Here is a 27923-nt window from a genome sequence, read left to right as displayed (position 1 = left end):
CTTATACATTCTTTTCTTCATTTACAGCATTTATTCATTCACTTCAAAGTTCTTTTTTTTTTCTAGTTTGTGTGTCTATTTTTGCATTTAGGATTTGAGTTTTGTACATCACTATCTGAGTTTTTATATTTCAATTGTGGTCGTATATTCTGTGTTTCCTAAGTGCAAACCCTAGCATATCTTCACACTTCACAGTTCCCCAGCCACTTCCCCACAATCGGCGCATGCTTTTCTACCACTGCCTTCCAAGAATCGCCAGCTTGATTGGCTGCAAGCCATCTACCATGCTTTTTCAACACCATGTTTCTCCCCCCCTTGCAAACCATACATCTAGTGTTGGGCTTAGGACCTTATCATCATGAGAGGTGAGACCAAGAAGTGTGAATTTTTTTAGTATTTGCTGATTTTGATACATTTATGGCTCTAGTGCTGTGTAGGTGGACTGAAATATTGATGGAGTAAAGAAACTGAGTATGCAAGATATGACCTTGTATGAATTAACTAGAGTAATTTCCCAACAACTGATCTATAAGTCTACTCATCAAAGGGCTGACATAGGAAATCCAAAGAAAACTTAGTAGTAGGATCAAGAGGCATGTCTGATCAGTGAATATTACTCAACTAATTCAAGCTTGTACTTGTACTGTGAGACAAACATATTGTCTACACCCATTTCAGCCTATGGCCTGCTGCCACATGTGCTCCTCCCTACATTTAGAGGTGATTGCTGCCTGCATCACCAACTACACTGCCACGTCACTTATTCTGTTGTGTTTTGTTGATCAACATTATCAATTCCCTACCACATCATCAGCCACTGCTGTGTTTGCTTGCTGTCCTCTACACTGCCCAGCTCCATCAGGCAGCACTGATCCAACCTTCCTGAGGTGTGTTTGCAATTGCTTGATATCTCTGGAGACTGCCTGCTGCATTTCCGAATCCATCAGAGTACCACACACTCTTCAGTTGATATTCTCTTACCCGATCCCTGAAACTCGGGAGTTCGAGGTACTATATTCACTCTGCATATTGTGTTTCCTGCATTGAGCATTGTATTTATTCTGATTCTTTCATCTTTGTGTTCATTATCTTTGTATTACCCTACCCCTAACCATGTTCCTTTATCATTTTGTGTACTTGTCATACGATTGTGTATGTATCTTGTAATTGAGCATTTCTTTATAGTCCCCTTTCTCCGACACTATTTGGCCTATACATTGATAGGGTCTTTGATTATATCTCTCAGGGAATAGATAGAAGGGCTCCACTAGGTGGTACTTGGATACCTCTCCTACTATATGTAGATGAAATTGTATTGATAGTTGATTCTCCACATGGACTACACAAACATTTGGATGCATTACACTCCTATGCATTAGATAGTGGGCTTTCAATAAATCTTGCTAAAACCAGCGTTATGGTGTTTCATACCACATCACAACGAATCAGAAGATCAGCACCTAAGTTCACCTATGGATAGGAGGAGATGGAGTATGTGGATTCGATAGTAGCCCGAATCAATCTCTATATAGACAATGAAAGTAGCCTCAAATCTCATACTATACTAGGCAGCAATAAATGTAATGCTCCTTTGTCTCTCGCTCTAGCTAACATATCTCACATATATGCTCCTCCGGTGGTATGGATCTATATCTGCCGTTGTGTCCATGTATCCCGTGTAGCCAATAAAGCCGTCATCTCTAGTACGGAGAAGATGCTCTCTATAGAAAGCCATCATCATCCCCAACTCCTATATTGGTGCAGACTGTGGAGAAAACTATGGAGTACTTGCTAGGGTTTCCACTAGGGAAACACAGAGTGTACAACCACAACAGAAGCACAACAATACACATAGATGTGCAAAACTCAAACTGAAACCAGCCTTCCTCCTCGGATAAGGTGGTAAATAACCCGATCGAGCACTAATTACAGCAAGGATAAAATTCACATAAACTGAAAATACACACTTTACCACTTTAATCTTGGACCATTGGACACATTGTTGACCTCAAAATTGGTGCCCCTTGCGGTATTTCTTTGTCTTATATTGCAAATGGAAGGAATAAGTGCCTCTTGCTGTCAAAATTGACCAACAAGCCTCCAAACCAATTTGCCCCTTGGTTTGCTTAGGAATTAGCCTTCGTCTTGCTTCTCAAAATACAAATTCAGCCTCAAATCTAATATTGGCTAGTTAGCCTCTTGAATCTCCCTAAAATTCCTTAATTCCAGCTGCTAGAATTCAAGTCCTAGGCCCTCAATTTTGAGCACACATCCCGAGGCAGCTATCAAACCCTAATTTCTACTGTAAATTAGGATTTACAACAGAGATAGATTGAAATCTCTTCCTCTAATGGCCCAAAATCCTAGAAAATGTCGAGATAACTTGAGAGATGGCTCAAGGATAAGAGAGGATGCTATAGAAAGAGAAACTTCACAGTTTCATCGCGAGAAATACTAAAAATCTGCTATTGTCGTGCTCAAACAGCCATGGAACCTATTACCTGCAGCTTAGGACTACCAAAAAGAATGTTGCCCCCTCCTACATGCTATCACCTGCACCAGAAGGACCTTGGGTTGATGTCATCTGCTCCAAGAGGGTTCCAAATTATTATCACATGCTGTAGGACTAATCCCTATTGGTAGCAAATCACATCAGCAGCCTCTCCTTGCTCTCTAACAGCCTCCTTCTTTCTCACAATGGCTAAAATAGACTCCACCAGCCCCTAAAAACGTTTTTTCCACTTACATAGGCAAGTTTTTCCAAGTGGCAACGTTCTAATTCTTCTAAGTTTTTCTCTTTCCAATTTCCTTCTTTCCTTCTTCTTCTTCCATCCTTCTTCTTATTTATTCTTCTTTGAAGTTTCCCCCCCCCCCCCTCCCCCCCTCTTCTTCTTTCCTTCTTCTTCTTCCATCCTTCTTCTTCTATATTCTTCTTTGAAGTTCCAACCACCACCACCACCACCACCTCCTCCTCCTCCTTCTCCTCCTCCTCCTCCTCCTCCTCCTCCTCTAAGTTCTTATCACTTATCCTCTTTCCAAATTCCAATTTTCCATTACCTAATCATACTGTCGGATCCATTTTGGAGACACGTCACTCTAATCAAGGGATACGAGGGCTTCAATGGATAAAAGAAGTGGTGGTGCAACTATTGTGGATTGGAGAAATCGGGGAGTGTAACGCGCGTGAGAGACCACTTAGCATGTATTCCCAACAAAGACATTGGGCCTTGCATAAATGTATCGATAGAAGTAATAGTAAGTCTCCATCTTTGGCGCCGAAAGCATATGGATATTGAGCTAGAAAAAAGAGGATGAGTCCTCTCATCCAACACCACATTGGGCTAATAAAGCACAAGTGGAGCAAGGAGAGGCATGCCCCATCAAAAAGAAGTGCATCCATATCAATATCGGTCTAAGTGCAAAAAAGACCCCATTGCCATCTTCTAGTGATAGTGGGCAAAAAGGCTCCTTGCATGGTACAAGTGTCCATGTAGGACTTCTGAGGCATGCAATTGTGGAGGCAAGTAGGGAACTCATACACTTATTTATTCATTAGTGTGCCATACCTTTCAATGTGGCCACTATACATCAATGGAAAAAGACAATCACGGCAGTGAACCGCATAGGGTATGAGTGGGAAGGCCCACCCATGGATGCATATCACATACGCGAGCTTTGAAAGGAAAAAGCATCCATAGAGGCTCAATTGGAGCCCTTGAAAGAGACATGGGCAAAATATGGATGCATAATAATGCGATTGATGGTTGGATATACACCAAAGAAATGTTTACAATGTTTTGGTGTCTTCATGCAAAGACACCATATCCATTAAGACTGTCGATACCTCTCCCTCAAGTCTAACTATCATAGGAGATTTCATTTGGGAGCACATGCGACAGGTCATCATGGATGTAGGAGTCCAAAATGTGATATAGGTGGTGACAAATAATAAAAGCAATTGTATGTCTATGGGATGTATGCTTGAGGAGGAGTTTCCTAGCATGGACTCCATGTGCATCCCATTGCCTTGACTTGCTTATTGAAGATATTGGAAAAATATCTTGGATGGATGACATTTTCAAGACGGCAAAAAGTATGGTAAGATTTATAAAGAAGAGGCCATCCGTCACAAGCATGTTTTGAGCCAATAGCACACTTGAGCTATTGAAGCTCTCTACTACTAGATTTTCTTATATATTTATTGTAGTAGAGAGATTCATATGGGTCCGTCCAAATTTTATACGGACCACTGCATGCCAGGATGGCTCACATGGAGTGAGAGAGAGTCTCCAAAGGCTCTTGCTTTTGGACACAATATTTTAAATGAGAGTTGGTGGGTTGAGGCAGAGGCATTCGTGAAAAGTCTCACTCCTATTTACACTGTATTGCGCATCACTGATATGGAGAGGAGTACTTTGGGACTTCTATATGAGTATATGGATAAAATTGACAAGGCCTTGCTTTGCAATAACTTTTTGTCCCAAGATAAGTAAGTTATTTTTTAACTTTTACACATGTAATTATTTAATGTTAATGACTCATTGATGATTAATCATTATTCTAACTTTTAAGTTTTTAACTTATTTTATCTATGATCCATCTGAAGGGTTAATGAGATTCGTATACTGTGGAATGCACAATGAGATTGATTCCATAAACCAATCCATGTTGTCACACATATCTTGCATCCCCTTTGGCGCAACAAGGAGCAATACACTAGCAAGGAGTTAGAGAAGGGCTTCATGGAGTACATAAGATACCTCACAAGGTGTGATATAGAAATGATAAGTAGAGAAGAGGATGATTTACTGGCATTCCGCAATCATTTTCTTCATTTTGACCGAGGCTTTAAGAGACACAGCTTCAACCTATCTCTTGGTGGAAGAAATACAGCAATTGTACTCCTGCTTTGATATATGACTCGTGATTTTTATATTTTGAATCTTGATAATCTAATGCATTATGCAACCTAGGTAGCAGGTTCTATAATCTATTGCCCACTTAAATGTTGATTTTGTGACTTGCCTATTAGCAATTGCCAATTACTTAACCTCAATCTCTTAAATTTGAATAGAAATACATTGCCATTCGTGTCCTCTCGTAAGATTATAGTTTAGGGCCTACTGAGAGAAACGAGAGCACATGGGCCCTCTTCCACACCAAAGAGAGAAACAACCTCACAACTGCCCAACTGGAGCGTTTAGTGTTTTGCCATTGCAATCTCCAACTTCCTGAGAGGACCGCTCTGTCCCCTGAGCCTTCACAGGTAAATTGGTAAGATGGCTGAAATCTGCACAAGCCGCCAGTGGAAACAACTCACGATCCATCTAGTGATGCTCTACACAATAAGTATGGTACATGTGAAATGCTCATGCAGCAAGTGCCACTTTGACAGTGTCTCTCATGAGAAAATTGTTCACTTGCCCAAGCGCTCTTAACAAAGATGATGAAATCATGCAATGCAAAGGAGGAGGTACAACAGGGGGAAAAAATCCAATGTCGAAACCTCTAGAACACCAAGAAGGGTAGCAACCCCTCTCAACCTTGGATGACAATATCGAAGGAGGAAGAGAAGTAGGATGTTAGTCTTCTTGTGCTCTCGAGAACCATGATGTGAGGAAGCATCCCAATTGGAAAAACAAGATAGAAATTACCGCCATGATAGCATCAAGAGAAATGTTGCACAAGACACCTTGGGAGGGGAAGCCTCCAAGTTGGTAGAAGAGCGCAAAACTTCTAGGATAAAACCATGCATGTAACGGTATATATCCCAAGTCTCCAACCCAAGTAGGACTTGTGCAAACCTACATGTTAGCTCTACAGTGAAAACAAAACCCTACAAAAGAGATGAAGATCTACAAGCACAGAGATCACTAGTGAGATGCTCCAAAAAACTAAACTAAACTGAAAGGAAAAGATAATTGAATGAACAATGCAATGATGTCAGTGTGTATGTGTGTGTGAGTAAATGCAGCGCAAAACAAATATACTTTTTACAAGAGCACCGGCTCAAATACCATATGAAGAAAACTGGGGAGTAGCTACTGGGGTTTAAACTAAGGAAACACACAATGTACGGACCACAACAGAAACAAAACAATACAGACATAGATGTGAAAAACTCAAACCCTAAAAGCAAAACTCAAAAATCAAACAAAAAAACAAGCACAAACAAAAGGGAAAAAAATAATGACTCTGTAGTGAATGAAAACTATAAATGAATGTAAGAGTGTACAGAGTGCCCAAGGACAGAGCAGTAGTGTTGGAGAGTGAGTCCACCAAAGACAGATCCTGAGGGTTGTGACCACCAATCGAAGTGTCAAAGAAGAGAAAAATACAAAACAATGATGCCAAATGTTGTTGGAGAACCAAATGCAAACAATGATGATGCAAAAGGTCCTAGGTGGCACTAGAAGGCTGCAAATGCAGCAGGCAAAGGGTTGCCTAATGAAGGGTGCTAAGCATTGTCGCGTGGCTAGCACTATACCAAACGTAGGCATGCACATTAACACACAGGGAGGAGAGTGATCAGCCACCTAAAATCTGGCCAGCAAGATGCCAAACGCAAGCAGTTAGAGGAAGCGAGGATGCTAGCGATGGCTGATCAGCACCACACACAGCAAGGGAAAGACCTTCAAGCAATGGCCAGTAGCTCTAGGGGTAGTTGCCAATAGCTAGGGCAGAAGAAGGTGGAGTGGCAGCAGTCGCAAGGTTGGATAGCCATGTGGAGAGAGACTAATGGCTGAAATCTACACACAAGGGTCAGAAACCTACGCAAAGGAATAAGGATTGAATGGGGGCAGCCTGTCTATTTATAGAGATAAGGACGGACCCTTCTAGATTAGGGTTTCATAGAAACACTCTCCAACCATGCCCTGTTTTAGGGTTTTGTATTAAATAAGTATGTCTATTTAAGAGGCTTATCAGCAAGTAATGCAGTTTTTAGCTCAACAAAACCACATCCTCCTAGTATCCAATTGAGTGAGGTCCACCCTAGTGATCCTACCAATCTCTAAACAGCTCAAAATAAGACTTGGTGCATCAAGAGAAAACTGAAAAGGGGGGTGGTCTATGTTAGCAGTCATGTTTGCCATGCCTTGTCATCTCTTGCCTGTGAGCCTCAGTCTAAGTCAGATGAGGACTTTAGGAGCTCTGACCTGTCTATCACTTGTTTTGATGGAGGAGGTACCTCATTCTAGAGCACTCATTTTATTGCATTCAGTGCATTTTCTCCTCCAGTCGGGATGTTATGTGCATTTCCCAGGGCAATTTCTGCATTCTTCAGCCTGCCTCACCTGCTGGACATTGTCCACTCTTTTCGGGATTTTTCTGAACCTTTCTAGCATTTTTACCAGTATTAAATGCTGCTCGGTCATATTTTTGGCCCCAAATTTCAAGTTCCCTAGTTTTTGGGATTTTTGGCTATTTATAGTCATTTCCCATTTGGCGATCAGTTAGATTATCATCTTCCCTCCTTCCTTGGTAGGTGCACACTCCAACTCCGTCATCTTCCTCCATCTTCAGTGCTGCCATCATCATCAGTATGATCCGGCACCCTCACTGAGGTTGTGGGCTCCATGCAGGGACTGATCAGTCCTCCTTCTGTATTCAGCATTTGTTCCTTGTTCAGTGCAGGCTTCTTTTCTTCTTCTCTTGAATATTGTCTCTCTCTTCCTCTGTGTTCGAGTTCCTTCTTCCGTTGCATACTCTCACATGGTATCAAAACATGGTATTTGAGAGCAACATAGAGTTCGTGAGGCCACCCACATCTGCATTTGCTGAAAATGCAAGCTCCTAGTAGTTGGCAACTACATCTGGTGCTTAGGCGTCATCATCTAGAGCTTAATGGGTGGAGGCGATTGTCTGTTCGCCAAGCGACTACCTTCTGCAGTCAAATTCAACCTTTCAAGAGCAAGCGATAGCATTCACATCAGCATTTTGGTGCTTCTGCATCCTTCCTGAGCAATCGACTGTATTTTCTCCCTCAGGCTGACCTTCTACATCAAGATTGTTGTATCCTATAGCCGATCCCTCCTATCTTGGGGCTATCCATAGCCAAATGCACCTTTTTTGTGGGTGTTTTGTAGATATATACAAAGATGTCTTACCATCAGTTCTTTGCTGACTCAAAGGATGAGGTCTTTGTTCCTTCCTCTAAGAGACGGAGAGATTTTCGTGCTAGTTCACACGACGACCGGAGGTCACCTAGCCCGTTTATACGAGATTCCTCTCCTCCCTATTCTCTCCATGTTTCAAAGAAGGCTCGTCCTACTGGCTTTCATATGCCTTCCATGGCACCCTCTATATATGCCCATACTCTCTTCTTTGCCCAAAGAAGACCGGCTTGATGGTTACAACTACTCGCTTTGGTCATGTAAGGTGGAGTATATCCTTGATACCTTCGATCTTTGGGAGTTTGTTAACCACCCTAGTCCCCATCTAGTGGAGGATCCCACCGTTAGATCACCGTTGGATCATCAATGGATCGTGCGGCCTTATGGGATCAGCTCAACTCAAGAGCTCGATCTTTCCTCTTTATGAGCTTACAAGATTCTGTCCTAGTGAATGTGCACAAGTTGCGAAAAGTAGTGGAAGTGTGGACAAAGCTTGCTTCGTTGTACCATCAGAAGACATTTTCCCATTGGATTACTCTCGAGAAGAAATTACGGATGCTCGTTGTTGATGATTCTTCTTCCATGAAGAATCATATCAACAGGTTGGAGGACATGAGGGATGAGCTTGTGTCCCTTGGCAAGATGATCCCTTCAAAGGATATGGCCATGATTCCTTTAACTCGAACTGCCATCTCCCCAGTTTGATGTCTTCTACACCAACCTTCTTGGTGTCAAGGACCCGTGAGAAGCTTCTATGGAAGGAGCTTGCCCTGCTTGTTTTGGAGCATGACCAATGCGCCAAAGAGGTAGCCGGTGGATCCACCTCCACCAAAGCTTTTGTTGCAAGTTTGGGGGGGGGGGGGGGGATAGATGCAGAAGAAAGGAAAGTCACAAGCTAAAAGACAAGAGAATTCTTCAGATTTGACTCGGACTCAAAGAAGCCTAAATGCCCATATTGTGGGAAGGGAACACATGCAAAGGAGAAATGTTGGAAGAAGTACCCTCACCTTCGTCCAAGAGCAAAGGGTGGAGCTAAAATATCCGATCCTTCTACCTCTACTTCAACAGTTACCCATGAGTCAATATTCCTTCATATTGTTGACTTGGAGGCTTCTTCTTCCATGGCTGCCTGACATTGCAGCCAGCCTGAAAAACAATACATACTGCTTCACCAGAGAGGTAGGCATGCTATCAATTTCATTATAGTACCCATTCTTCAGAAGGTTCTTCATACTCAGAGCCATTGGTATCTCTACTGTCCTAACAGAATCTGAATGCACTAGTTGGTGTGCACACCCCACTTTGATGTATCAGAACCTCTGACAATGCAAAAGATCCATTTACTTGAACGTGAGAAAATTGTGTGAACTCCTCCTCAAAGTATAACACCCACCAAGGACTGCCAGTCTGCAAGGATAATCTAAGCTCTATATCATGGGCTACAAGGACCCAATCTTGGGATTGGTTCTGGCATCATGAACCTAAGATCTACCCTATGAACGTGGTTTTTGTGTCAATTTGTCAAAGTCAACCTTCCATGTATTCCTTGGTTTCTTTTATAAGATTCTTTACATTATTTTGGGTAGTCCTTCAATTTTAAGAAATGACTTTGCTAGCCGTTCTTTCTACGCAACTCCCAACATGCTGGAGAATATTCGATTTTTAGATAGGACATCTAAATGCATATTGCAAGTAATCACAGAAAATATGAAAAGAATTCAGCAGCATAGATCACTGGTTTTTCCAGAAATAGCATCCATAAAAACATGCCTAACTGAGTAGTACCTCAAGCTCTTTTGTGTCAACTTTGATATTTGGAAGATTACGTCTCTGTACTAACTCATGTAAGCATGTTTTGCTTATAGGTACCACCTCACCTCCGCAACCAAAATCCAAATCTTCAACAGATGATTGACACTCTGCTTCTGCAATGAACCCCACCATCAAGGATGATGGGAATGGCCATGGCTGGCTAGCTATGTACCTGACTAGATAGCACATCTTTATCAGTTACCACAAGCCACCATACAGAAAGATGGCATTAGACACGTTTTAATGCTAACATGTACATGGACAAGCTCTCTATTTCTACAAACAGTTACAAGTCCACAAAAGCAGTCACATAGTTTGCATTTAGTCATTTAAATATTTTGTATGCTAGCTGAAGATGAATCAAGATCAAAGAAGAACTTCACTTGCTGTCCAATTTCTATGAATTCTCATTCTCATTAATTGCACAAGACCATTTACTGTTTGATCAATGTTAAAGCTCCTCCACTTGTACTAGACCAAAGATGCTATTTAGAGTCACTTAGAAATCAATGCCTTCACAAGCCATTGTATTGGATCTCTCGCAACAAAGTATTTACAAGATATTTCCTAAATAAGTCCAAAATTGCACAATAGCCACAATAAATAAATCACATTATTCATGTAAGACTAATCCATTAACCACCACTGTTGCATAAAGAGGATACCATATTTGTCTGTCCAAATCCCACAGTCACCTACTTGATAGTTTCAAACTTCAGCTTTACCCCAGCCTCTTCTTGCACCTCCCTAGAGACTGCAGTCTCAAAAGTTTCACCCACCTCTACAAAGCCTGCAAGTAAAGAGTATCGACCTGGATCCCACCTGCTCTGCTTATAAACAACATGTAAACACCTCTCTCTCTCTCTCTCTCTCTCTCTCTCTCTCTCTCTCTCTCTCTTTTTTTTCGTAAATCTCTCTCTCTCTCTCTCTCTATATATATATATATATAGACTAACAAGAAACTGCAGAAACTGCAGCATGGCATGGCCAAGCTTAAGATCTCCAATAAACAAACATAGCTTCCAGTTTTGTGATATCCATTTCAGCAAAAGTTCCAACTGCACATCAACACCCAAGGGGTAACCAAGATGCCTTACAATGTCTCCTTGTTGAACAAGCACACCCTACCACCCTAAATTTGACAAATTCCAGCCAGTGCACGCAATAACAGACGATTTGGCAGCTTTGTTTCAAAGTCCCGATGCATGCCCAAGTAATTCCCAAACTCTCTTTTTTTCCGTAAAAGGTAATTGTATTAATTACGAAAAAAAGTACATGATTACTTGATTACAAGATACATGACGACAATCTAAGTCATCATGTGAAGAGATTCTAAGCACTACAAGTTACAACGTCGTGGCAAGGATGCAGAGGATTTCCTGATTACAGGATACACGAGGGCCCTAGGCCAACATGTGGGGAAACCCCGTAGCAATGCACTGAAAAGGTTACACCAATCATGGCAACGACCCGGAGGCAATTGCCATATGCCACGGATGCAAATCCTCCCGAGGGAGCAGGTCGGAGTGTCGGATAATATCTAGCTGCCAATGCAAGAGCCCTTTAAGCCTGGCAATATGTCGGGGTACATTAGAGGCCGAATCAAAGAGAAAAGCATTGCGCGTGGTCCAAATGTGCCAGCATCCCCAATATCTGAAAAAGTGAAATAAGATCTTCTCATGCAACTGTGGCGGTGTAGGATACTTCGGGCGCACAAAAACCCAGTCGAAAGGAGTTAGCGAGGACCCGACCACCGCACGCCAAATGTGCGACAAGAGCGACCAGATATTCTTGGCGAGCGGACAAGAGAGAAAACGATGTCGGGCCGATTCCGCCGGTGTGGTACAGAAGAAACAATTGCCATTCGAGATGCAACGCTTGGCAAGGGCCGAGGCCAGAGGAAGACCACCAATCATCACCCGCCAAAGAAAAACCTTGCATTTGAAAGGCGTCTTATTTAGCCAGCCCTCCATCAGCGTTTTCTGCCACCATGACAGCGATTTCCGCAGTCCCCAAACAGTATTAGCTTTCTCTCCCAGCCATTGGTGATCTTGAACAAGAAGATGATACACCTGATTAGTAGAGGCCTTTTCCAGACTCTGGCGGCCTGCAAGGTCCCAGTCCTGCCAAGGGCGGTCCACAGTCAAGGCAGGAAAGGGTTGCCGACCCTGAAGTTCCGACGAAAGCTGCTCCCATAAATCACGGTATCCACGCGGGATCTTGAAGAGTCGCCGAGCAATCCGAAAAGATACGAGGACATTGCGAGTGGCAAGGGTAGCATCCGCCACCGACGTCACACCTAAACGGGCCATGCGATTAAATCTCGGTCTGAGTTGATGTTTATCTTCCCATGAAAGGAGTCTCAATACTGCCAACAATTCCAGCTGAAAGGAGTTAGTCTGCAAGTGGTCCCCTGCTGGGTGCCAACGGGCCTTTTGGAGCACCACTTTCCACGAGCCGACCAAGTGCAGTAACAAAGAGGAAGAGGGACTGGAAACACGAGAGTCCGCATTAAGGACATGCCACCAAGAGGCCCGAAGCCGAGTATTACCATGGCGGAGCCCGCTGTCCTCTCTCTCTCTCTCTCTCTCTCTCTCTCTCTCTCTCTCTCTCTCTCATAAAAGGTAATTGTATTAATTGTAGTAATTCCCAAACTCTCTCTCTCTCTCTCTCTCTCTCTCTCTCTCTCTCTCTCTCTCTCTCTCTCTCTCTCTCTCTCGTAAAAGGTAATTGTATTAATTACGAGAAAAAAAAAGGTACAAGTTTACATGATTACAAGATACACGAGGGCTCTAAGCCAACGTGTGGAAAATCCCAGTACGAAGCCAGGAAAAAGTTACACAAGTCATGGCAAAGACGCAAAGGAAATTGCCATATGACAGGAAACTAAGTACTCCCGAGGGAGCAAATCCGAGTGCCGAATGAGATCTATCTGCCAATGCAAGAGGCCTTTAAGCCTAGCAATGTGTCTAGGTACATTAGACGCCGAATCAAAAAGGAAGGCATTCCGAGTAGTCCAATTGTGCCAACATCCTCAGTATCGAAAAAAGTGGAATAAGATCTTCATATGCAACTGAGCCGGTGTGGGGTATTTTGGGCGCAAAAAAACCAATCGAAAGGGGTTAGTGAGAACCCCACCACCGCGCGCCAAACCTGCGACAAGAGCGACCAGATATTCTTAGCAAGCGGGCAAGAAATAAATCGATGTCTGGCTGATTCCACAGTAGTGGTGCAGAAGAAACAATTGCCGTTCGAGATTCGACGCTTGGAAAGGGCCGAGGCAAGAGAAAGACCACCAATCATCACCCGCCAAAGAAAAACCTTACATTTGAAAGGTGTCTTATTCAACCAGCCCTCCATCACAGTTGCCTTCCACCATGATTGAGATTTCCGCAATCCCCATACAGTATTAGCTTTAACACACAGCCATTGATGATCTTTAACGAGAAGATGATACACTTCATTAGCAGAGGCCTTTTCCAGACTCAACCGACCTGCAAGGGCCCAGTCCTGCCAAGGACGATCCACAGCAAGGGCAGGAAAGGGTTGCCTGCTTTGAAGCACTAACAGTTGCTGTTCCCATAAATCACGGTATCCATGCGGGATTTTGAAAAGTCTCCTAGGAGTACGAAACGATGTGAGGACATTACGACTTGCAAGGGTGGCATCTGCAACTGAAGTCACACCCAAACGGGCCATACGGTTGAATTTTGGTCTGAGCTCATGTTTGTCTTTCCATGAAAGTAATCTCGAGACCGCCAACAATTCCAGTTGAAAAGAGTTAGTAAGCAAGCGGTCCTCCGCTGGATGCCAACGAGCTTTTTGGAGCACCACTTTCTAGGAGCCAACCAAATGCAGTAACAGAGAGGAGGACGGACTGGAAAACCGAGAGTCTGCATTAAGGACATGCCACCATGAGCTCCGAAGTTGGGTATTGCCATACCGAAGCCCGCTGTCCTCAAGAAAATAACGGGCTATAATGGCCCACGGGTGATGATCCACACACATGGCGCGAAAGAGAGACCAACGAAGTGCCAGCATATGAGTTTCGGCATCCAAAATAGCTCCACCACCCAGGCGTTTGGGGGTACATGTATGTGACCACGAAATCCACGAAATACCTGCGTGCAATGAATCCTTCTTCCATAACATGAAAGAATGGGGCGAGTGAGAGCCTTCAAAGTAGTAGGAGTCCATGGCAGCAATGGCAAGAAATATGTGAGCATTGGCAGCATAATTGTCTGAGCCACTTTGAGGCGGACATGGAAGGGCCACGCTTGCAACTTCCAATGCATAAACTTAGCTGCCAGTTTCTGTGAAATCCACTCCAGTAGCTGCTTTGGCCGAACATCAACACCCAACGGGTACCCAAGATGCCTGACAATGGAACCACGGGGAACCACCTGAACGTGCCAACCCAATGACTGTAAATCAAACTCTGTGCAGCTGAGAATGGCTGATTTGAAGGCATTGATACGAAGACCAGAAGCATAACCAAAGAGCGTCCAAGCATCTAATGCCTTGCGAATGTTGTCCTTGTCCGCACGCAAAATCATAAAGCTATCATCAGCCAAAGATTGGCTAATGAAGTGATGTCCCAAAGGAAGAGACAATCCGGCCAACTAAGTAGAGGCTGCCATTGAAGATAACATTGAAAGAACCGGGTGAGTCGCCAGGGCAAAAAAGAGAGGACTCAAAGGGCAACCCTGTCTCACAGAACGTGCAAGGACAAATAGCTCTGTAACCCCACCATTGAGCATAACTCGCGAAGAAGCTGTAGCACTAATGGTGTAGATCAATCGGGACATCCGATTACCAAAACCCATCGCTGACATAAGTTCTGCAATGAAAGACCAGTCTAAATAGTCAAAAGCCTTTTCCAAATCCAATTGAATCAATACCACTTCCTGACTAGAGTGCCTGGCATAGTCAATAGCCATTTGCACATTTAAGATATTATGCAGAATGTTGCGGCCCTTAATGAAACCATATTGAAGAGGATGTACAATAGCTGAAAGGTGCTTGTGGAGTCGATTCGCCATCACTTTGGAAAAGATTTTATACATCGAACCCATCAAAGAAATTGATCTCCAATGTTGCAACATTGACGGTGAAGGAACCTTTGAAAGCAGTTTGATAAGGCCTTCTTTCCATGAGGGCATGACCCCTGTTTCCCAAACCTGCTAAAACATAGCCGCCAATGGCTTCACCAGTTGGGTAGCCGAGCTCTCAAAGAATTCATTGGTGAGACCATCCCAACCAGGACTTTTATCCTTAGGCAGGTGTAACAAAACATCCATAATTTCCTCCTCACAAATATCTGCCTCCAATGTAGTTTGCATATCAAGTGGAACCTGATGGCGGACCAAATCATAGAAGACAGAGCATGCATACGTAACCTGGTCAGAAGGCGACGGAGAAGAACCAAGAAGATCCAGAAAATAATTCCTGCACATATTGACAATGGTCTACGGATCAGTGATCATTCGATCTTTTGAATCCTGGAGTCTAGTCATATTTTCTCGAGCCGGAGAAGCATGCAAGGCGCGAAAGAACTTATGAGTCTGACAAGCACTATCTTACAAATTGTCACTCAAGTTGTGCAATTTGGCCTGCTAATAAGATTTCAACTGAAATTCTTTAATAAGACCAACCACACGCAGAGACAGCAGAAAGTCATCATCTAGGGAGTCCACCAGCAGTGAATGAACCAAAGCCAGTAAGTCCTCCACTGCATGACGACGCCTCCGACAAATAGAGGCATGATGGATCCCATACTGCCGAGCAACCCGCTGCACATTAGAGAGCAGTCGTTAAAAGGAAGCCGAGGCCTCCGAGGCGAAGTCCACTAAAAACCTCTCAATCAATTCCTGCATATAGCCCTAAAAGATTGGATGCTTTAAGTAAGACGAGTTGAAACGTAAAGGCAGTCTATCCAGCAACTGCATAAAAGGTGCAATGGGTTGTGCAAGTATCTAAAGCTGGAGAGGGAAATGGTCCCACAAGGCATATTGCTGCAAGACTTTCATTTCCAGCATCTCAGGAAGAAAATCATCATCCTGCATGATATACATTCGGTCCAGCCGCGACCATATAGTTGCATATTGTGCGGAATGAAAAGTAAACCCTGTAGAAGAAGGGTGGAGCCAAGACCATAGATCTTGCTTAAGTACCTCAAGAGCAAAGGCATTCCATACCCGGCTTTCCGAAGCATCCATCACCGAATGCCCTGAAGTGGACTGAGAAAAGTCAACACACATTGAAATCCTCCATCAGAAAACCCCTCCTGCCAAGTGACATGGAGCTCTGCAAAGTCTTCCAAAGATCCCGTCAAGATGAAGGGTCATTCGGAGCATAGAGACCCAGCAACCATAAGATCTCTCCTTCAAATAAAACTTCGATTACCACAAATTGGCCATGTACATCATTTTTAATAAGAACAGGCTGGTATTTCTCATGGACAATCATAAGCACGCCAGAATAGTGCATAGCATGTGTTCCTGCATAAAACAAGCAAAACCCATGGCAATCCACAACTTTTCCTGCTTCACCATGGCTCTTGTGCTCAACCGCACACAAGACATCCCACTGATTCTCATGCAAGACAATCCACATGGCCTGTTGCTTATGGCGAGAACAAATGCCTCGCACATTCCACATAGCTATCTTCATATATCTTCAAAAAAGAAATCAGGAACGAGGCACCACTTGCCTCGATTTAACCTTGTCTGCTAGAATGTCAAGGACACCATCCAAAAAATCAACTAATACTGCAAAAGAATTCTGACGGCCTGTTTTAGAGGTAGATGGAATATCCACTGTCTTGGGAGTGGAACGGGGATAACGAAGATCCCAGGGTGTAATCACATTACCTCTATTATCAAACGCCAACTTAGCAGGTGGGCCCTTTGGACCCTGTATATACTTTCCTCGTAGACTGATTACGGGGAGCAGAAGGAACATAGTACACGCAACATGCTGTGAAGAGACCATTTCTTTCCTGCGCATATACGTGCGCACGGAATCCTGTGAAACATTAGGCCCAAAATCCGCCAGGCCAGCACCCAACTTTTTACCTTTTTTGGGACGTGCCTCTAGCCAATCATTGCTACGGGAATCCAAACCCAGAACCTGTTGTTTACCTTTATCCAAGATATTAGGTGGCTAGATGGCCTCCTGCGACGGGGCATCAAGCACCATGTCCTCCATAGGCAGCACAACATGAGCATCATCTGAAGACGGTTGCCTCTTTGGGCATTCGGCCATAAAATGCCCCAATTTTCCACATGAAAAGCAATGTCCGGCAAAGTTGCCTCATTTCAAGCAAAAGTGCAAAGGATGCATGCCAGAGCAATTAAGGCGAAGCCACGCGCGCCTTTTCCTGGCCGTGTCCCATAACATACACAAACGGTTTCGGTTCATGGCCCTTAGGCTCGGGGAAACCAGCACCGTTCCCACCATGGCCATGGCATCCTTTAACAATGGCCAATAAACAGCCGGACAATTTTCCACTTCAACCCACACCGGGCATTCACGTTGAAGCAGGCGCTGAAAATCTGCCATAGGGCGCCATGGCACAACATGGACCAGGCGGCGATAAAAGAACAATGGCAGTTTGGACAGGAGCTCCGTCCGATGCTTCTCCGATTTCAACAGCACCTCATAGAAGCCTCGGGGCCCAACAAAGATCTCCTCAACACACTCCCCTTGTAGTAAATGCTACAGCCATTGGCGAATATGGGAAAGCACTGGCATCATGCCAGTGAAGAAGAGTATCACCGCACGGTAATAAAACACCGAAAAAGAGCGCAAGACACTTTTCGGGTCCACCGTGGCTTCCAGAACTTCTTCAGCTCCGGAGTCAGAAAAGGCTTCATGATTATGCTAGACATAATCGCCAAGCAAAGTATTGGCAAACTCCAGTATATGCTTGGAGCGTTTGCCCGCAAGCGGAAGGTCAGAACCAGGAGGCATCTCGTCTGTGCAAGGAACCATATCCTCCGGTTCCTCTGCATCAGAATCCGGACCAAGGGCTGCCACCGTCTAGTCGATAAAAGCCATATCCAGCCCAGCCATGCTTCTGTCTTGTCTCTCTGTTTCTCACTCGCTTGCTCTCTCACTGGCTCTCTCTCTCTCTCTCTCTCTCTCTCTCTCTCTCTCTCTCTCTCTCTCTCTCTCTCTCTCTCTCTCTCTCTCTCTCTCTCTCTTTTTTTTCGTAAAAGGTAATTGTATTAATTACGAAAAAAGTACAAGATTACATGATTACACGAGTACAAGAGACACGAGGGCCGTAGGCCAACATGTGGGAAATCCTCGGACTAGTATACTAAAAAGGCTACACCAATCATGGCAAGGACCCAGAGGCAATTGCCAAATGCCAGGAATGCAAATCCTCCCGAGGGAGCAAGTCAGAGTGCCTGATGAGATCTAGCTGCCAATGCAAGAGCCCTTTAAGCCTTGCAATATGTCGCGGTACATTAGAGGCCGAATCAAAGAGAAAAGCATTTCGGGTGGTCCAAATGTGCCAGCATCCCCAGTATCTGAAAAAGGGAAATAAGATCTTCATATGTAACGGTGGCGGCGTGGGATACTTTGGGCGCACAAAAACCCAATCGAAAGGAGTCAGTGAGGACCCCACCACTGTGCGCCAGATTTGGGACAAGAGAGACCAGATATTCTTGGCGAGCGGGCAAGAAAGAAAACGATGTCGGGCCGATTCCGTCGTAGTGGTGCAGAAGAAACAATTGCCATTCGAGATTCGACGCTTGGAAAGGACCGAGGCAAGAGGAAGACCACCAATCATCACCCGCCACAGAAAGACCTTGCATTTGAAAGGTGCCCTATTCTGCCATCCCTCCATCAGCATTGCCTGCCACCATGACAGAGATTTCCGCAGGCCCCAAACAGTATTAGCTTTCACACCCAGCCATTGGTGATCTTTAATAAGAAGATGATACACTTGATTAGTAGAGGCCTTTTCAAGAGTCAACCGGCCTGCAATGTCCCAGTCCTGCCAAGGGCGATCCATAGCCAGGGCAGGAAAGGGTTGCCTACCATGAAGTTCCGACGAAAGCTTCCCCCATAAATCACGGTATCCGCGCGGGATCGTGAAAAGTCTCCTAGCAGTCTGAAACGATGCGAGGACATTGCGAGTAGCAAGGGTAGCATCCGCAATCGAAGTCACACCCAAACGGGCCATGCGGTTAAATCTTGGTCTGAGCTGATGTTTATCTTCCCATGAAAGTAATCTGGATACTGCCAACAATTCCAGCTGGAAAGAATTAGTCTGCAAGCGGTCTCCTACAGGATGCCAACGGGTCTTTTGGAGCACCACTTTCCAAGAGCCGACCAAGTGCAGTAACAAAGAGGAAGAGGGACTGGAAAATCGAGAGTCAGCATTAAGGACATGCCACCATGAGGCCCGAAGCCGTGTGTTACCCTGGCGGAGCCCGCTGTCCTCAAGAGAATAACGGGCTATGATGGTCCACGGGTGATGATCCACACACATGGCACGAAAAAGAGACCAACGAAGAGCCAGCATATGAGTTTCTGCATCCAAAATAGCTCCACCACCCATGCGCTTAGGGGTACATGCATGTGACCATGAAATCCAGGAAATGCCTGCCTGCAGTGAATCTTTCTTCCATAGCATGAAACGAATGGGATGGGTGAGAGCCTTCAAAGTAGTGGGCGTCCATGGCAGTAGTGGCAGGAAATACGTCAGCATTAGTAGCATAATTGTCTGAGCCACTTTGAGGCGGACATGGAACGGCCAGGCTTGCGACTTCCAATACATAAACTTCGCGGCCAGTTTTTGTGAAATCCACTCCAACAGGTCCTTTGGCCGTACATCCACCCCCAATGGGTATCCAAGATGCCTGACAATGGAGCCACAGGAAACCACCTGGCCCTGCCAGCCTAATGACTGTAAATCCGGCTCCGTGCAACTGAGAATGGCTGACTTAAAGGCATTGATGCGAAGACCAGAGGCTTGACCAAAGAGCGTCCAAACATCTAATGCCTTGCGAATGTTGTCCCTGTCCGCCTGCAAAATCATAAAGGAGTCATCAGCCAAAGATTGGCTAATGAAGTGCTGCCCCAAAGGAAGAGATAACCCTGCCAGCTGGGCAGAAGCCGCCATGGAGGATAACATTGAAAGGACCGGGTGAGTCGCCAGGGCAAAGAAGAGAGGGCTCAAAGGGCAACCCTGTCTGACCGAGCATGCAAGGACAAATGCCTCTGTAACCCCACCATTAAGCATAACTCTTGAAGAAGCCTCAGTACTAATGGTGTAGATCAATCGGGACATCCGGATACCAAAGCCCATGGCAGACATAAGATCTGCAAGGAAAGACCAGTCCACACAATCAAACGCCTTTTCCAGGTCCAATTGAATCAAGACCACTTGCTGATTGGAGTGCCGCGCATAGTCAATAGCCATTTGCACATTTAAGATATTATGCAAAATGTTGCGGCCCTTAATGAAACCATACTGGAGAGGGTGCACAATAGCTGGAAGGTGCTTCTGAAGCCTATTTGCCAGCACTTTGGAAAAGATTTTATACATCGCGCCCATCAACGAAATTGGTCTCCAGTGTTGCAGCTTTGACGGCGAAGGGACCTTGGGAATCAGTTTGATAAGGCCTTCTTTCCATGAAGAAGGCATGATCCCTGTTTCCCAGACCTGCTGAAACATGACCACCAATGGCTTTACCAACTGCGTGGCCGAGTGCTCAAAAAATTCATTAGTGAGACCATCCCAACCAGGACTTTTATCCTTAGGCAGGTGCAACAAGACATCCATAACCTCCTCTTCGCAAATATCCACCTCCAAAGTGGCTTGCATATCAAATGGAACCTGCTGGTGGACCAGATGATAGAAGACCGAGCGGGCATGCGTAACCTGGCTAGACGGCAAGGAAGAAGAACCAAAAAGATCCATAAAATAATTTCTGCACATATTGATATGGTCTGCGGATCAGTGACCATGCGACCTTCCGAATCCTGGAGTCGAGTCATATCTTCGCGAGCCGGAGAAGCATGCAAGGCGCGAAAGAACTTATGAGACTGGCAGGCACTATCTTGCAATGTGTCAGTCAAGTTTTGCAGCTTGGCCTGCTGATAAGATTTCAAGCTAAATACTTGAATAAGATGGGCCAAACGCCGCTCCAAGGACAGCAGAAAATCATCATCTGGGAAGTCCAGGAGCAAGGAACGGACCAAGGCCAATAAGTCCTCTGCTGCATGTCGACGACGGCGACAAAGAGAGGCATTATGAATCCCATACTGCCGAGCAACCCGCTGCACATTAGAGAGCAGGCGTGCGAACGAAGCCAAGCCCTCAGAGGCGAAGTCCAATAAGAACCTCTTAATCAATTGCTGCATATAACCCTGAAAAATTGGATGCTTCAAATAAGAGGAATTGAAGCGTAAAGGGAGCTTATTCAGCAACTGCATAAAAGGTGCAATGGATTGTGCCCGCATCTCAAGCTGGAGGGGGAAATGATCCGACAACGCATATTGCTGCAAGACCTTCATCTCCAGCATCTCGGGAAGAAAATCATCCCCCTGCATGATATACATTCTGTCCAATCGCGACCAAGTGGTTGCATATTGTGCGGAATGAAAAGTGAAACCTGAAACAGAAGGGTGAAGCCACGACCAAAGATCTTGCTTAAGTACGTGCAAAGCAAAGGAGTTCCACACCCGGCTTTCTGGCGTATCCATGACCGAATGCCCTGAGGTGGACTGAGAAGAGTCAACACACATATTGAAATCTCCCATCAAAAACCCCCTGCGGCCAAGTGCCATGGAGCCCTGCAAAGTCGACCATAGATCCCGTCGGGATGCGGGATCATTCGGAGCATAGAGTCCCAGCAACCATAAAATCTCTCCTTCAAATAAGACTTCGATTACCAGAAATCGGCCCTGCACATCATTTTTAACAAGAACAGGCTGGTATTTCTCATGGACAATCATCAGCACGCCCGAGTAGTGCTTAGCAGGTGTCCCTGCATAAAACAGACGGAATCCATGGCAATCCACAACTTTTCCTGCCTCACCGTGACTTTTGTGCTCCACTGCACACAATACATCCCACTGGTTCTCATGCAAGACAGACCACATGGTATGTTGCTTATGGCGAGAGCAAATGCCTCGCACATTCCACGTGGCAATCTTCATATATTTTCAAAAAAGGAAGTCAGGAACGAGGCGCCTGTTGCCTCGATTGCACCTTTTCCGCGAGGGCATCCAAGACACCCTCATCCAGAAAATCAGCCAATACTGCAAACGAATTCGGGCGACCTGCTTTAGAGGTAGAAGGGAAATCCACTGCCTTGGGAGTAGGGCGGGGATAACGCCTATCCCAAGGTGTAATCACATTACCTTTTGCATCAAATGCCAGCTTAGCAGGTGGGCCCTTGGGGCCCTCTGAATAGACTTTCCTTGAAGACGGATGACGGGGGGCGGACGGGGCCATAGTACGCGCATCCTGCTGTGAGGTGACCATGTCTTTCCTGCGCGTGTACGTGCGCACGGAATCCAGAGAAGCATTAGGCCCAGGATTTGCCAGGCCTGCGTCCAACTTTTTACCTTTTTTTTGTCGTACCTCAATCCAGTCAGTGTTAGGAGAATCCAAACCCCGGACCTATTGTTTGCCTTTATCCATGATAGTAGGTGGCTGAAGGGTCTCCTGTGCCGGGGCATCGAGGACCATGTCATCCTTGGGCTGCACAACCTGCGCCTCCTCAGAAGACGGTTGCTGTTCCGGGCATTCGGCCACAAAATGCCCTATTTTACCACATGAAAAGCAGTGTCCGGCAAAATTGCCCCATTTCAGGCGAAAATGCAAAGGATGCATGCCTGAACAAGTGAGGCGAAGCCACGCAGGCCTTTTCCTGGCCGTATCCCATAGCATCCATAAACGGTTTCGGTTCATAGCCCTGAGGCTCGGGGGAACCAGCACTGTGCCCACAACCGCCATCGCGTCCTTCAACAATGGCCAATATACCGCTAGACAGTTTTCCACTGCCACCCACACCGGGCATTCTCGTTGAAGCAGACGCTGGAAGTCAGCCATAGGGCGCCATGGTACCACATGGACTAAGCGGCGATCAAAGAATAGCGGCAACTTGGACAGGAGCTCAGCTCGATGCGATTCCGATTTCAACAGCACCTCATAAAAGCCGCGAGGTCCAAGGAAGATCTCCTCAACACACTCCCCTTGCAGCAAATGGTGCATCCATTGGCGAATATGTGAGAGCACTGGGATCCTGCCGGTGAAAAAAAGTATAACTGCACAGTCATAAAACACCGAGAAGGACCGCAAGACTGACTTTGGGTCCACCGTGGCTTCCAGCACATCATCCGCAGCCGCAGCAGAGAAAGTTTCATTATTATGCTGGACATAATCGCCAAGCAGAGTATTGGCAAAGTCCAGCAGATGTTCCCAGTCAATTTCCTGCGAATCCACAAGTTCAGAGGCAACCTGCGCATAGGAACGGTCCTGAGGACCCATTGGCTCGTCTGAAGTATGCTTGGAGCGTTTGCCTGCAGGCGGCAGTTCAGAACCCGGAGGCGGCTCCTCCGTGCATGGCACCATATCCTCCGGCTCCTCTGTATCGGAATCAAGGGCAAGGGCTGCCACCGTCCGGTCGAGAAAATCCATATCCAGGCCAGCCATACTACTGTCTTCTCGCTTTCGCTCGCTCCCTCACTCTCTCTCTTTCTCTCTCTGTGCAAGTCCCGGAGGGCTCTCTCTCTCTCTCTCTCTCTTCTCTCTCTCTCTCCCTCTCTCGCTCTCTCTCTCTGTACAAGAGCAGATCAGATCTCGGAGCTGAGCAGGGTTGCAGTCACATGCTGCCAGGTTAGGGTTCCCTTTTCTCTGTCACGGCACCGCAAGATGCAAAGGGCAGGCACCCGCGGGCAGCAAACGTAGAGCAGAGGGCGGACAGGACAACTGACGAAGGGGCTGAACTCGCTCGCTCGCTCGACTCCTCTCTGTCGAGCTCTGTCGAGCTCACGAGCACGCGCAGAGGTATCCAGGCGAAGACGCGTACCTGCAGACGCAGACGAGCCGACGGCGACTGACGTAACGCGGGCAGACGATGGGGGCTCAGGCGACGATGGCGCAGACGACGGGGGCTCTGACAGACGACGGGGGCCCAGGCGACGGGGGCTCAGGCAGCTGACGATCCATCGCCGTCTCTCACTCTCTCTCTCTCTCTCTCTCTCTCTCTCTCTCTCTCTCTCTCTCTCTCTCTCTCTCTCTCTCTCTCTCTCTCTCTCTCTCTGTGTGTGTGTGTGTGTGTGTGTGTGTGTGTGTGTGTGTGTATACAGGAGCAGATCAGCTCTCTGATCTGCGCAGGGTTGCAGTCACGTGCTGTGAGGTTAGGGCTCCCTGTCTCTGTCGCGGCCCAGCAAGATGCACAGGACAGACACTTGCAGGCAGACGCCGTACAGATGACTGACAGGGCAGCAAACGAAAGGTAACTATTTCTGCAAACGAAAGGCATCCAATCTTCAGGCGTTGACGAGGCAACAGGGCGCTGTACGCTGCCGCAAAGGAAACGAACACAGGCGGCTCAGGCAGGCAGTCGTCGGGCAAGCAGGATCAGGCGGGCACAGGCGAATAGGGGCAAAACAAGCGAGCAAGCTCCAAGCATCGACGGTGCGCTCTGACAGGGTGCACAGGTCAAGGCGACAGCAGGGGCAGGACGCGTAGGTCGAGGCGGCCACAAAACTAGTTGTCAGGTGAGCAGGATCAGGCAGGCACAAGCGAACAAGGGCGGAACAGGCGGGCAAGCTCCAGGCGGCGACGGGACGCTCTGACAGGGCGCACAGGGCCAGGCAACGGCAGGACTAGGCGACGGCAGGTCTCGGCGATGGCAGGGGTAGGGCGCACAGGTCAAGGCGACGGAAGGGGCCAAACGGGCACGCAATCTCTTTCCGCCATCGATTCTCTTTTTTTTTTTCGTAAAAGGTAATTGTATTAATTACGAAAAAAATACAAGATTACTGGATTACAAGATACATGATGACACAAAGCCGTCATGTGAAGAGGTTTTCTCTTTCTCTCTCTCTCTTTTTTCTGATTACAAGATACACGAGGGCCCTAGGCCAACGAGTGGGGAAGCCCCGTAGTAATGCACTGAAAAGGTTACACCAATCATGGCAACGACCCAGAGGCAATTGCAATATGCCATGGATGCAAATCCTCCCGAGGGAGCAAGTCGGAGTGTCGGATGATATCTAGCTGCCAATGCAAGAGCCCTTTAAGCCTGGCAATATGTCGAGGTACATTAGAGGCCGAATCAAAGAGAAAAGCATTGCGCGTGGTCCAAATGTGCCAGCATCCCCAATATCTGAAAAAGTGAAATAAGATCTTCTCATGCAACTGTGACGGCGCGGGATACTTCGGGCGCACAAAAACCCAATCGAAAGGAGTTAGCGAAGACCCCACCACCGCGCGCCAAATGTGTGACAAGAGTGACCAGATATTCTTGGCGAGCGGGCAAGAGAGAAAACGATGTCGGGCCGATTCCGCCGGTGTGGTATAGAAGAAACAATTGCCATTCGAGATGCGACGCTTGGCAAGGGCCGAGGCCAGAGGAAGACCACCAATCATCACCCGCCAAAGAAAAACCTTGCATTTGAAAGGTGTCTTATTTAGCCAGCCCTCCATCAACGTTTTCTGCCACCAGGACAGCGATTTCCGCAGTCCCCAAACAGTATTAGCTTTCTCTCCCACTCATTGGTGATCTTGAACAAGAAGATGATACACCTGATTAGTAGAGGCCTTTTCCAGACTCAGGCGGCCTGCAAGGTCCCAGTCCTGCCAAGGGCGATCCACAGTGAAGGCAGGAAAGGGTTGCCGACCCTGAAGCTCCGACGAAAGCTACTCCCATAAATCACGGTATCCACGCGGGATCTTGAAGAGTCGCCGAGCAGTCCGAAATGATACGAGGACATTGCGAGTGGCAAGGGTAGCATCCGCAACCGACGTCACACCTAAACGGGCCATGCGATTAAATCTTGGTCTGAGTTGATGTTTATCTTCCCATGAAAAGAGTCTCGATACTGCCAACAATTCCAACTGAAAGGAGTTAGTCTGCAAGCGGTCCCCTACTGGGTGCCAACGGGCCTTTTGGAGCACCACTTTCCAAGAGCCGACCAAGTGCAGTAACAAAGAGGAAGAGGGACTGGAAACACGAGAGTCAGCATTAAGGACATGCCACCAGGAGGCCCGAAGCCGTGTGTTGCCATGGCGGAGCCCACTGTCCTCAAGAAAATAACGGGCTATGATGGTCCATGGGTGATGGTCCACACACATGGCACGAAAAAGGGACCAACGGAGAGCTAACATATGAGTGTGTGCATCCAAAATAGCTCCTCCACCCATGCGCTTAGGGGTACATGCGTGTGACCATGAAATCCAGGAAATGCCGGCCTGCAGTGAATCCTTCTTCCACAGCATGAAACGGATGGGATGAGTGAGGGCCCTCAAAGTAGTGGGCGTCCATGGCAACAAAGGCAGGAAATACGTTAGCATTGGAAGCATGATTGTCTGGGCCACTTTGAGGCGGACATGGAATGGCCACGCTTGCGACTTCCAATACATAAATTTCGCCGCCAGTTTTTGTGAAATCCACTCCAGCAGGTCTTTTGGCCGTACATCCACCCCCAATGGGTATCCAAGATGCCTAACAATTTAGCCACGGGAAACCACCTGGCCTTGCCAGCCTAAGGATTGTAAATCAGGCTCCGTACAACTGAGAATGGCTGACTCAAGGGCATTGATGCGAAGCCCAGAGGCCTGACCAAAGAGTGTCCAAACATCTAATGCCCTTCGAATGTTGTCCCTGTCCGCCTGCAAAATCATAAAGGTGTCATCAGCCAAAGATTGGCTAACGAAGTGCTGACCCAACGGAAGAGACAGCCCGGCCAGCTGAGCAGAGGCTGCCATGGAGGATAACATTGAAAGGACCGGGTGAGTCGCCAGGGCAAAGAAGAGAGGGCTCAAAGGACAACCCTGTCTGACCGCGCGTGCAAGGACAAATGGCTCTGTAACTCCACCATTAAGCATAACTCTGGAGGAAGCCTCAGCACTAATGGTGTAGATCAATCGGGACATTCGGGTACCAAAGCCCATAGCCGACATGAGGTCTGCAATGAAAGACCAGTCCACATAATCAAACGCCTTTTCCAAGTCCAATTGGATCAATACCACTTCCTGACCGGAGTGCCGCGCATAGTCAATAGCCATTTGCACATTTAAGATATTATGCAGAATGTTGCGGCCCTTAATGAAACCATATTGGAGAGGATGCACAATAGTTGGAAGGTGCTTGTGAAGCCGATTCGCCAGCACTTTGGAGTAGATTTTATACATGGAGCCCATCAAAGAGATTGGTCTCCAGTGTTGCAACTTTGACGGCGAAGGGACCTTTGGAATTAGTTTGATAAGGCCTTCTTTCCATGAGGAGGGCATGACCCCCGTTTCCCACACCTGCTGAAACATGGCCACCAATGGCTTCACCAACTGCATGGCCGAGGTCTGAAAGAATTCATTAGTGAGACCATCCCAGCAAGGACTTTTATCATTCGGCAGGTGCAACAAAACGTCCATAACCTCTTCCTCGCAAATATCCGTCTCCAAAGCGGCTTGCATATCAACTGGAACCTGCTGGCGGACCAGATAATAGAAGACCGAGCGGGCATGCGTAACCTGGCTAGAAGGCGAGGAAGAGGAACCAAGAAGTTCCATAAAATAGTTTCTGCACATAGTGACAATGGTCTGCGGATCGGTGACCATGCGACCTTCCGAATCCTGGAGTCTGGTCATATTTTCGCGAGCCGGAGACGCATGCAAGGCACGAAAGAACTTATGAGACTGGCAGGCGCTATCTTGCATTGTGTCCGTCAAGTTGTGCAGCTTGGCCTGTTGATAAGATTTCAACTGAAACACTTGAATAAGATGGGCCAACCGCCTCTCCA

The 27923-nt window shown here is 46.6% G+C and overlaps 1 protein-coding gene across 6 annotated transcripts in view; it reads right to left on the bottom strand.

Moving 5' to 3' along the window:
* LOC148010221 (uncharacterized) overlaps positions 1 to 27923 on the bottom strand; it is a 159822-nt gene that overhangs the window by 47603 nt on the left and 84296 nt on the right. For all 6 annotated transcript variants that reach the window (XM_087672518.1, XM_087672512.1, XM_087672513.1 and 3 more), the window contains 2 exons: positions 10626 to 10753; positions 9900 to 10098 (listed from right to left, as the gene is read on the bottom strand). In XM_087672518.1, coding sequence (XP_087528644.1) covers positions 9900 to 10098; positions 10626 to 10753 — 327 coding nt within the window. The remainder of the gene's footprint in view (positions 1 to 9899; positions 10099 to 10625; positions 10754 to 27923) is intronic.

Source organism: Lygodium microphyllum, chromosome 30, assembly GCF_053477565.2.
Source record: "Lygodium microphyllum isolate KBCC chromosome 30, Lygodium_microphyllum_v1.1.10, whole genome shotgun sequence".
Lineage (NCBI taxonomy): Eukaryota > Viridiplantae > Streptophyta > Polypodiopsida > Schizaeales > Lygodiaceae > Lygodium > Lygodium microphyllum.
This window is presented reverse-complemented; position numbering and strand designations above follow the sequence as displayed.